The following is a 12,260-nucleotide window of genomic DNA, read 5'->3' as shown; positions in this document are numbered from 1 at the left end:
TTCCAGCAGCAGATCATTGTTGAGATGAGTCTGTTATTGCAGCGCTGCGATTGGAAGAAGTGCCACAGTTTGGCCAAACATGTATGGGTCAGTTTATATTGATTTGGACATAAAAGAGTATCTTTCAATAATACATTATTTTAGTATCAATTCTATTAATACATCAATTATTTTTGACATACCTGACCAAATCTGGCTACATGGCTGGATTGAAATCAGTTGGATTGAACAGAATATGGAGTTAACAGGATTCTATATAATTGGAAATGAATTGGACTTGTTTATGTTTTAAAGTGCCTGGAGATTAAATTAGTTGTCAAAAGAACTGAGAGAGCACCATGAGACAAGGCAAAAGGGTTCAGAAAGTTTTTAAAGATCATTTTGCACCAATAATCAGGAGGTCCCTCATGTCTCCAGCACAGTGAGAAGCTGTGGTCATTTCTTAAAAAGCAGGCAGGGAAAGCAGCGGCCAACAAATTGGAATAATAAGTAATGAATGGATCAGCAGTCACCAGGATAGAAACCAGAAGTTGAAATCCAGCATACCAGAGTTAATGACAAACGCTATGATAAAGGATCAACATACTTTTTTTTGTGTGTGCATTGAAAAAGTGAAACTCATCTACTGTAGACTCATTGCACAAAGCTGTGTAGTATTTCACAATTTTTAATGTTTATGGTCTACATTTCATTAAAACACCAAATTATTTTTCACAGAAAATTGTAATATTAGATAACACAAAACAACGTTTAACACAGAGGCATCATGTTATGGCCATGATGTGACCTCCACAACCACAGGAAAAACTGCTGACATGGCAGTTGTCAAGCAGACATTGTGAAGGAAACTCCATTGAAGACTTTGTGGGAGATTCACAAGGCGTGGACTGTAGCTGGAGTCAGAGCTTCAAAAGCCACCACACACAGACATAATCAGGACATGGACAAAGGATTGAAAGGTAAGATCTGATTTTTTGAAGTGAGATTCCTATTGGTATTTAGCTCCCTTACTTGTGGTAGGCAGATTTTAGAGCACTATGAGATTGTTAGAAAGTTAATAAATCCTCAAAGTGGTGGAAGTGGACTTTAGCTATTTGAAATAATGGTGTTCATAAAATTGTTCATATCAGTGGGAAATAATGCAGTAACAGCCATCACTAATAATTGTGTGTTTGCCACTGTCACGCACGAATTTCTCCATTGAGGGACATTAAAGGAATTCTTATCTTATCGGGCAATCAGGCAGATTGATTAAGCATATAGGCCTGACTACTTATTCATTTTGACTACTTTGTGGATTTATTTACTTCTCCAACAGTGAGGTATGTGGGTGGGGTGGCAGAAATAGAGAGACTGACCCAGGGGACACATTAATGAAAGAACCACCACTGCTGGTTGATTTATAACCCAGTGTGTTTTTCAGATAAATCGCTGAGATTTGCACCTGAATTTGCTTGGATTTATTTATTTATTTATTTATTTATTTATTCATGCACCATTATCAATGCAAATTGGACATGGCCACAAACCTTTCTATTCAGAAAATATAGTTAGAGTTAAATGCTTAAAAAATGAAATCTTCTTTGAGGTATAAAATCCTGGCTGCTTTAAATTGCATGATTTTCCTTAAACTGTCTATTTGGATGGCAATGAAATGTCAAAAAAAACGCACCAAACCAGCTTCTCCTGCCAAAGCTGTGTGCTTCCAAAAGCGGCGGACTGCACCTTTAATGTCCGCTGGGTCGGTCCAATTAGCGCGTAGGTGGAGCGCACAGGAGCAAACCTACCGGAAAAGAAATCACAGACACCCGCCCTCCGTCTCTGACCTGAAACGCGCAGGGAAAGCCGCGGGACTCTCGCCTCCAGCTTCGTTTCCAGCTGCGCTGAAAGTAAATCTGAGACGGAGAGTCTTGGCTGATGGTGCTGCAGGAACTTTTCCACATGATTGAAGTGTCGATCCCGTCGCTGGAGAAGGAAGTGGATGAGTCCGGCAAGACGAAGAAGGTGAGCGCGCAGCAAATTGGTTCCTTTGCTCGGTTTTACTCTTCCCCGCTTCACCTTTTGGGAAAGCTAAAAAAAAAAAAAAACGCGTACAGACAAACGAGTTTCCTCCGAGTGTAATCCACACTCTGCTGTTTTGTTCCGAAGACTAAAGGTGGAGGCCAGGTGAGTCTCACCTGTGAGGAAAGGTGAATTCAACCCAGTTCAGACCCAAACCTCATCTTTATGTCCTGGATTTAAACAGACTGTTAATCACATTTTTAAAAGTTCATTAAATGTGGGCGAAGTTTACAACCGTCAAAAAAACAATGAAAATAAATGTTTTATTTCCCAACACTTTTATCTGTGTTTATATTTAAACCAGGCTTCAGAGTGGAACCGACCTCAAATGGCTTGTTTTTATGCACAAACCTGGTGAATGACGCTGATTGTGATTCAACATTAGTCAGTTGTCTGCAGTATTCCTGACCATGCAGAGCTCAGCAGGATAGTTTTAGCACCGGCAAGGTTTTAGACTCTTATGCTTCTGAACCTCCTTTTTGTTTTTACCGGTCAGAACCCCTCTGGTCCTAAATTAAAAAGGTGGGGTCTTGAGGTCTTCCTCAGAAATCAGTCAGTAAATGTGCATCATTCTCTGATCTAAACTAAAGTGGATGATGCACATTGACCAAAAATGTTAAATCATAAAAGTTTAGTCTTACCTAAGACCCCACCCAAAGATACACAGCAGTCATAGGAGGATTGCCTTTTGTTCTGGTGCTGTTTTACTGTTTTTACTGTTTGGGTAATTTTCTCCTATGGTTAAGTGATTTGGCCCTAGTCCCTGCAGTGGGGATAAAGAAGGTCTCCACAAAACCAGCCATGGTTCCTGGAAAATTTGAAGTAAAACATCTAATCCTAAAATGCAGCATGTAATTGACACTGTGAATGAGGACATGGAGGAAATTGACCTAATATCTGAGTTATGTACCTCAACATTATAGTAAGCAGAAATTTCTGTTTTAGATTAATTTCCTACATGTATTTAAATGTTTTTTAATAGACAAAATCAACACATTCATTGGAGGTCTTTCACTATGCACTTACAAACTATTTAACTGTATTAGCACATATTCCTTGAACGCTTTAAAGTTTAAAAACTTTAGAAAAGGTTTTTCCTCACACACATACCGACATGTATTTTTTTTTTTTTTTTTTTTTTACCCGAACGGCACACAATTCTTTGCTGTGCTGTAATGTTGAGGATGAACGCTCTCTGACAACAGCAGGCCTATAAAAACAGAGCAATCATGCTGCAAAGTTAAAAGCCTTTGCCTCTAAAAGTCTGCTTGACAGCACACAAAAAAGTATATTTTGTGCTGAAACGTGAGCAGAACCTAACTTATCCTGAGCGAGTCTAAAAGGAAATGGCTAAAAGGAACGTTTGTGGTTTCTATCACACTAAACTGAGCCCTGAAAAGGTGTCTTGGTGGCCACGTTGCATTCAGAGCGGCAAGTTAGAAAACTAAATAGGCACCATGGCGAGGAATTTGGCTTCACTCCACAATGTGAATCAAACGGCCTGCGGTGCTGAACTTGTGCCGCTCGCCCTGCTTTTGTCTTTTTATATTTGTGGAAACCAAAGCAAAGTATAAAATACATGGATTTTAGGAATCAGCTAAATGCTTTTAATATTTTGTTTTCATATCACATCTTTTGTTGTGATGTCTCGTAAAATTTCCAAAAAAAAAAAAAAAAACAGTACAGGTATTTGCAAATTATTTATTGCTGCAGAAAGAAAAGGATGTGCAGCAACTTTCTTGAAAAAAAAAAAACAACAACATTTTGAGGCTCTTTACACCCTCCTGCTGGTCAGGCAAGTCAATTGTTTGTGTGTCCTACTATCAGTGACATGAGCTACAAAAATATGGTTTAAAAAGTATAAAGCCCCAATCATTTATTTTCCCACGATAACTTTCTGTTTCAAAATGTTACATTTCTCCCCAACCTTAGATTTCATAATCTGTGTTGAAGAGTAGCGTTTTGTGTGAAGTGGTCTAATGGATTACTTTTCAATGTTTCATATCTTTTTTTGCAGCTTTTCAGAGTTGAAGTCTTGTTTAATGGGAGGAAACATTATGTGCTCAGGAGAAGCAGTGATTTCCAGAACCTCCACAGGAAGGTATGAATCAATACATGAATTGCTATTTCCTGCTTTCTTTTGCTCTTGGGATTCTTTGAGAAAATTGAAAGGAGTTTTGTGTGAGGGTCTTTTATAGCCTAAGATTTTTTCATGCAGCATGTTTTAGGGGGGAAAAAAATGTTGCAAGGTGTGCAGAGGAGTTAGACAGTGTCTTATCCTCAGTTAAAATGGGCACAAATAGAAATCAAACGGACTCCAAAAAAGGTAAAAATTAAGTACTTAATGTTTTTGAATATACCACATGAGGTGATAAGTGAAGCATACAGTTTTTAAAGGTGCCTAATCGCATATTTCACAATAAAAAAGAAAACACATGAAATAAATATACACCAAGCATTTGTCCTGATGGTGTTTACTCTCCCCTTTTTGAGCCTGAAAAGCAATTTTGCACCATGCACGATCAGTGGACATTAATGCAACACTTGACGCAGCTGCTGTGAGAGCCAGTAGCTGTAATGCCAGCCTGCAGTGCCTCACCGTAAAGTGACAGCCTATTGTGGTCAAAGACCATCTAGAGCTACAGGTTTAGGGTTACTTCACCTCTTTCTTTTCACACCTCCGCTGGACGGCTCCTCGTTTACTCATCGCGTGCAAGCACAATATCGTACTTCCAATCACGTGGTCCTGTTATGGTAAATATACACAAAAGTGCTTTGTTTACTAACAAAAAGAGCAAAAATAAACTGTAAAACTCAGAAATAAAATACAATAAGTGAACATGGCAAGATAATTTAATAAAAAAAAAAAAAACATGCAACCAGAGAGAGCTACTGCCGTAGAAATTCTTAGTCATAGTATCTGACTAGGCCCCTTTAATGCAAATGGTCAACAGGGTTGCAAGAAATGTGTTGAGGGGGAAAAAAGACAGATCAACAAGATATATAGGTTGGAAAGACTGGGCCCAGAAATATGTGAATTATATCAAATATTTTTCCAAGGTTTTATGGACAGATGAGAGGATAGTGATTCTTGACTGACCAGATAGTTTGACCAGAGGCTCGATCAGTAACGGCCTCAGAGCTCCACCCTAAATCGGATGCCAGTGAGGTGGAGGGTGATACTGCTATTATTAAAGATGTGCTAGTTGGAGCTTTTGAGATTAAAGACTGACTCAAAAATAACTTCTACCTTCTACCAGTTCTTAAAAGAGACTTTCTTCAAGTAGTGGTACAGGAACATGTCTGTATCTTTCAAGAAGGTCATGGTTATTTGAGTGATAACGCTTCATTGCATTAACTGGAATAACTCAGCTGAGTGGCTGAAGGAAAGGCCTTAAAGAAGAAAAATGATGTGGCCTCCTGCCTCACCTGACATAAACCCTGTGGAAAACTTGTGAGTCCTTCCTAAACAGGAGCTTTTGGTGAAGGAAACCAGTCCACCTTTCTGAATTGTCTGGGAGGCTGTGGCTGCTACTAAACAAAAAGGTGTCTGACTGTTATGGGAATGTGATGTTTATTCAGTTTCCTAATAATTCTGCCTACTAATAGTTGCCCAATAAATGGGCACCCATAGATGTTCTCCTAAGAAAAATCTATACATCACTTTTCGTTTCTTGAATATCCTTTCTTGGGTTGTGTTAATAGGTTGGCTGAAGTGAAAGCAGAAACAAAGCTTACCTAATGATTCTGCACACAGTGTAAAAGCAGTTCCACTAAAGGTAGAATGAGTCATTTTGATTCAGTTTAGATGAATGTCGTGTATTATTATTTTTGACACTTGAAAAGGATCAGTTGGAGGGTTTCTTAATTTTTTTGTATTCTGTAGCTTTCAATGTTTCAAATTGTGTTGCAGACTTGTAAAAATGTTTTCACATTTGTGCTCCTGACATCATGAAATGTCACAATTTTTGCCGGATCTCTTGGTGCCCGCAGCTTAAGAAGATCATCCAGACTCCAGATTTTCCAAGCAAAAGGAACCCCCATCTGAGAACCAAACCCCTGGAGCAGAGGCAGCAGGAGCTGGAAGATTACATCCAGGTAAGAGGCACGGCCTAAACCAGCGGTTCCCAGAGTGGGAGGTGCGCCCTCTAGGGGAGTATAGTGTAAATGCAGGTAGGGAGAGGGGGTATTATGGTAGAAATAGACTGGAAAAGTGACCAATTTTGAGAGGTTATATATTGATGCCAATGTTGAATTCCATTACATAGTAAAACATAGTTAAACTTAAAACAATTACACTTGGGAACCACTAGCCTAAATAACGAGGCACAGCGGCACCAAGGCTAACTCAAGATTAATTTTACCGTGTTTACATGTAATATCAGATTTCCATTTATGTGGACCCCATCTCCTGTTTCTCTCTCCGTCAGGATGTTATTTATCAAAATGAAGATGTGCCACAGGTGCTGCTGGACTTCCTCCATGTGAAACACTTCCACACAGGGAACAAGATCATCGGTGCCGAGTAAGTCCGCCAGTCTGGTCTCCTCCAAGGGCAGCCGGCGATGCTTGCATGTGTTGCTATATTTGGTGCCTCTATTTACAGATTGGGGGCAATGCGGCAACATGATAAAACTTGAGAAACATTCCCCGCAGTGGCCTGGAGCAGCAGCACTGGCTCCCATTTTCTATTTAAAAGGGCAATGAAATTGTTCTGCTGTGTCTGACTTTTGAGTCATAGGAATTTCTATGCGTAAAATATCTAATTATTGCATACTCCATTTTTAGATCACTGGAGGAACTGGACAGTCAGGAATACAAGTAAGACTTGTCTTTTCATCATATTGAGTTGCCATTTCCACTGCTTTCATCTGTACTTGTTTTTTTTATGTGTAAAAATTGAGAGCAATGCGACAAAAGGAAGAGAGGAAAATGAGAAGGTCCTTAATGCATCATTGCTGCTGCTTCTGACCGCTAAGGCCCCCCAACAACCACTCTAAATAGTTTATAGGATGTTAATATATATATATTGCATTTAAACATGGTTATTCAATCATCCGAGGAGATGTTGCTGGCCCTTGACCTGGATAGGAAGAAAAACTCCAGAATGCAAAACCAGACCTATAAAACATTAATCTCCGATTGGGTCACAGCAGTTAGTCTCTAACATTTGTAAAAACACTCCAACTTTGTAGAATTTCCTTAGATCTCTCTGATCCTGACATGATGAGCCACATGTATGGGAGAGAAAGAGGAACTACTGAAATAAAATCAGTGCTTTTCAGCCATGATGCTAAATTCATAATTTATTCATAACACCCTTAGTGGATGACTTGTGTAAAATCCCTGCAAACTCTGTGCAAAGCTGCAGTTAACACCAAGATGTAGTTGAAGGAATCAAGAGGCACAGGAGAGATGAAAGTGAGCTTCGTTCAGGATTGCAACCTTGTGTTTGGCAGATACACACCCATCATCAGTTTAATATTTTTTCCAAAATAGTTACCATCTAAAACAGCTCCTGAAAACTTGGGAGGGGTCCTGATAATAAGTTAAGCAGGTATTATTTAATAAGTCATGTAGGAGCAGCATGCCTCATTTCTCTCAATCTTTAAAAGAACAAATTCTCCAGGGGGTTGGTGGTGTTTTAATTGTGCCGCAGAACATAAACCCAGTAAAACAATCAGACATTAATAGAATATAACCATAGAATGTCACCAATGAATCTTATACCATTGGAAGCCTATTTAATATCCCTTTTAAATGGTGTTATATGTGTAACACAAATGCACATCCTCTCCTTCCCTTCATGTCAGGCAGGTTGGGGTCACCTGTAGAAAATGTGTTCTTTGTTTTTAGATATTTAGGTTTAAATATGTTGCAAAGGCAATAATTGCAATGCTTTAGTATTATAGTTGGCTTTAATGATATGTTTATGCAAAAAATAGATTTTTAAATGTACTTTTCCACATGCACATTTGTAAGATGCAGATGGTCTATTTAAATGAAATACATTTTTATTCAGATAACCAGGTGTAGTTTATTACTTTACATTATGTTAATATTAAAAGTCCAGGATTTGAACTCGAATTTGAACTTTCAGGTCTTTAGTTTGGACTTGACTTGCGCTTTGGTCAGAAAGATCTGGGGCTTGTTACGTGACTGCCCCCCCCCACCCCCCACCATCACAATCAGTGATGGTGGGGCTTGGACTGTATGCAGTAACAGACTTTCAGTGATGGGGAATTTTCAAATATTTTTAACTTCACTTTTCACATTGCAGTAAATACTGCAAAATATTTAAGAAAATGTTAAGTCTGTGTTGCCCGCTGTGTAGGCACTACATTTAGGTGAGTGATGAAGGCAGCCAGAACCATGCACTCTGTGTGCTTTGAACATGATTGGAGGAAGAATGTCTTCACCTCATGTCGGTGGCTGTAGCAGAGCAGGAATGTCCTCGTCCTGAAAGCGTTTGCAGTTCAGAGGCTGGCTGGAATGTGGCGCAGGACCTTCGTAAAGCAAATGACGCAGGAACGCACAAACCACACACTGTTTGGCACATTTAAGAGCTGCTCCTTGGGTTTTGTTTACACCTTAAATCCTTTCCGCACTAAAAGGACGGAGCTGTCTCTCATAAAACATTAGCTGCTGCACCAAACCTCTTCAGTGTGCATCTGCTGGCACCTTTTACATTAACTTGGTATGTTACAGCTTTTCATTTTTAAAAGATTAAAACAAACCCACCCTCATTCACTTTGGTTTTGGAGCAAAAGAGGAGCGTTATTGTTTTACTGAATGTTTACCTTTCTTTCACAGTGACCGGCTACCACATCAACGAGTTTTGGGATTCTTCCAGGATCCTTATCTCTCTGGCAGCTCATCAGGTAGCTAATAGCAGTGTGCTTGATGAACATAGACATTTAGAAATGGTTTGGCACAGCAATAAGCTATTTTCTCATCCATTATTAAGGTGAAAATGGAGCCGATTAAACAGCAGTGCATCCTTGATTAGATGACACAAACGGTGATCTTTGTCTTGCAGGCCTCCCAGATATTGTTGTGGATGGAGTCCTACAGGGTTTTTACCCCCGGGATGTGCGGGTCAGTTTCAGCGCCTCCATCCTCCCTCAACATGATCCCATGTCTTCAATTGAGGCCTGAGAGACGGTCCAAAAAGCCGATACAGGCATAGATACAGCTGCAGTTAAGTAAGTTAGAGTATCATCCAAAGGTTCATTTGATTCAGTAATGCAGTAGAGAAAACGAAACTCCCACATTAACCCAGTTTTCTTATGCATTTCAGATGTATTTTTCTAATAATGGCTTGCATCCAAAGAAGATCCAAAGTCCTGTTTCTCAGAGAATGTCAACAATGTGAAAACAGAAAAAAAAAAATATTTTTTAACCCACAAATGTCATCCTGCTGAAAACTATCTCCATGCACTCTACAGTACTTACACTTAATACTTTGTCTGAGCTCTTTTTGCTTGAATTACGGATCAGTGCAGCGGTTCATGGAAGCGATCAGCCTGGGGCTCCTCTGAGTTGTTAAAGAAGCTCGGGTTATTTAATAGTGGCCTTCAGCTCGTCTTCAGTCTTGGGTTTGGTTTCTGATCTAGGTCAGGCCAGAGGACTAGCTAATGAAGCACAGCGACATCTTAGTCATTAAAACAGATGTTGGTCATTTTGGCAGTGATGGCCGGTAACAAGTCCTGCTGAAAAATGAAATCAGCATCTCGATGGTCTTCCAGACTCTGGGAGCTTGATTTCTAATCGAAAGGCTTTCTGATAGAGATTTAGCGTTACCTTTTTTGATTAAATTTGCAACAAACAGATTTTACTCAAACACTGGATTATCGAATAAGCAATCTAAGCAACATGTGAACAAGTATGCGGTCAAATAAGAAGGTCTTTACATTAACATTAGGGTACCGCTACAGAAGCAACACATCACCTTTTAAAGGATGTTCTGTTAGCCTAGCATTATATTTGTCTCATCTGCTGTGTGCATTCAAAGCAGCAGGCTATAAATCTAACATGATACAGGAAATGCATTTCCAGATTAACATGAATCATATGATTTCCATGTTATCCATCCTCTTCCTTTTTTGTCACTGTGTTACTCACTGCCAGTTCATTCCACTGCTAGTTGTTTTGTTGTTGGATTCTGTCTTAATGAAATCTTTTTTCCTGCCGGGGCTAAGCTCAGGCGCTGTCGTCCTTCGGTTTGTCCTACTTTCTGTTGCACTTTTTCCTTCCATGCAACTTTCATTGAATAGGCTTGGATACTGCACTCTGAACAGCCTGTTTATTTGACAAGGGCCTTAACCTGGTAATCCAGGGTGCCAGTGACTATCTCCTGGACAACTGTCAAGTCAGCCGTCTTCCCCACGATTGAGTAAGCCATGACATGGACATAACATTTCTGTTTTAAAAATACATTTTTACTGACTGTCATGTAATATACATTTTTTGGATATGCATTTTGGGTTTTAATTAGCTGTCAGCTAAAAAAAAATCATCAAAGTGACCAGAAATAGACCAAATGCTTTGCTGTGTCATTGCATGTTAAACATATGACAACGTTGCAGGGCCTCTACTTTACTTTTTTTCTAATTTAAAATGTGCAACAAAACTTCAAATAAATTGCTATGAGTTTCAGGTTTTCTAAAAAAAAAAAAAACATTAACTTTTCAGTGACACTATAATTTCTTTAGGTGCAGCTGTATAAATGAAAAGCTATTTGTATCCAAAGAGCCAAATATTATGGTTGATTGAGGACTCAAGGCTATAGCCCCAGCTTTGTTGCAGTGATGCGATCCACTGCTCCTGACTGCAGCACACTTCAGGTTCTTCAACTTTTTACTTGAACTTTGTGAGCCTGTTATTTAAAGATGTTTGAGTTTACAGTCAATTGTCCAAGTAAGCATTTGACCCAGCAGAGGTGGTATGTGGGGCAACGCAATCAAATGCTGCAAAAAGCATAGATGTGCTGTTTTTAAAATGGTCCTTTGAAGTAATGTGGGAACTTTGTAAAGCAAGTGTTTGTGTTGATTTTTTTTTTGTTTTTTGTAATACTATTTCTATAATGTTGTTCTGAGATTTTAATAAATCATTCTAAAGTACCCGAATTGTGAGTCTTCTATATAAACTGGAGCTGTATGCTGAGATCCCTCCTTTGTTTGAGAACCTGGAGGTAAAAGGATGTGATGTTTGGGTGTTTAGGCCACACATAAGGCAGCCAGGCTGCAGAAGTTGGAGAAAGAGACAAGTTTCTTTCTTCACTGCTGCCCCACCTGTTTTCTTGTAGAAGCAATATATCTGACGAGCACCAACATGTAGGTTAGCTTGCTCAGCTCAAAGAAATGCAAGAGAAATAGTTTCTCTTCCAGTGACATGTACTCAGGCCTACTTGGTGTCTGCTTAGTTTCTGTTCCTGATAGAATGTGTATCTGAGAGGATAGAATAATTTATTGTATTGAAGTATTCACAAAGCCTTGCAAAACTGATTTTTATTTTCTGTATTTGTTGTGTTGCAATCGATTTTCTTTTTGGCAGCACTGGAAGGAGGGTTTAACCCTGCTATAAACTTCTCAATTTTATACCTGAGCTGCCTGATGTGTTTCTTGGTCTTCTTCATGCTGTTTGTCCACTATTTGAAAAATGAGGTTTATGAGAGGCTTCCATGCCTAAATCATTATTTTTCCTTTTCTGCCTTTTTTACTGCAATGCTCTCATTTATACATTAACAATTCTACTGTTGATGTATAAATGAGATTAGCCTGGTTGGACCAGTTAGGACATGTGTAGCTGTGTTTCTTTATTCAACCACTGGCTGTCTGTGTGGTGTCCTGAAAACAAAGTGGGCTATATTGATAACTGCTGAACTTTCTGGAGAGAACAAACTAGGTTTGGGATACATCCATCCCACTTTGGACGTCACAGTTCTAATTTCTGGGAATCTGGCAGGATTTATTAGTTCTCCAGAATACTGACAACCCAGGGTCCAGACCAGGAAGCAGACCCGTAGTTTAACACACCTCTCTGCAGCTTATGTACTGTTATCCACTCATTACCCTATTGAGTCAGTGTCATCACCAAGGCCACAACCAAATGGATTAAAAAGTGATCTAAATGGAGCAAGTATAAATTCCCGAACAATGAGTGTCAACCATCTTTCAGTCTGATTTATCAATTAGTCC

At 39.3% G+C, this 12,260-nt stretch overlaps 1 protein-coding gene across 1 annotated transcript; it reads left to right on the top strand.

The window, feature by feature from the left end:
* Nucleotides 1-1,728: 1,728 nt before the first annotated feature.
* snx22 (sorting nexin 22) lies at nt 1,729-10,028 on the top strand. Its single transcript, XM_012862457.3, has 8 exons — nt 1,729-2,004; nt 4,079-4,162; nt 6,055-6,159; nt 6,492-6,586; nt 6,850-6,882; nt 8,875-8,942; nt 9,101-9,266; nt 9,362-10,028. Exons 1-7 carry the CDS (start codon nt 1,918-1,920, stop codon nt 9,217-9,219), a joined length of 591 nt encoding a protein of 196 aa, XP_012717911.2. The 5' UTR covers nt 1,729-1,917; the 3' UTR covers nt 9,220-9,266; nt 9,362-10,028.
* The last annotated feature ends 2,232 nt before the right edge of the window (nt 10,029-12,260 follow it).

Source organism: Fundulus heteroclitus, chromosome 2 (genome assembly GCF_011125445.2).
Source record: "Fundulus heteroclitus isolate FHET01 chromosome 2, MU-UCD_Fhet_4.1, whole genome shotgun sequence".
Classification (NCBI taxonomy): Eukaryota; Metazoa; Chordata; class Actinopteri; order Cyprinodontiformes; family Fundulidae; genus Fundulus; species Fundulus heteroclitus.
This window is presented reverse-complemented; position numbering and strand designations above follow the sequence as displayed.

What these genes read in the sequence shown, in the direction of transcription:
- snx22 (XM_012862457.3), top strand. Translation starts at nt 1,918, where the DNA reads ATGGTGCTGCAGGAACTTTTCCACATGATTGAAGTGTCGATCCCGTCG. An exon ending in TCCAGAACCTCCACAGGAAG is followed by an intron (nt 4,163 to 6,054) that starts GTATGAATCAAT and finishes TGGTGCCCGCAG; the next exon opens with CTTAAGAAGATCATCCAGAC. An exon ending in AGCTGGAAGATTACATCCAG is followed by an intron (nt 6,160 to 6,491) that starts GTAAGAGGCACG and finishes TCTCTCCGTCAG; the next exon opens with GATGTTATTTATCAAAATGA.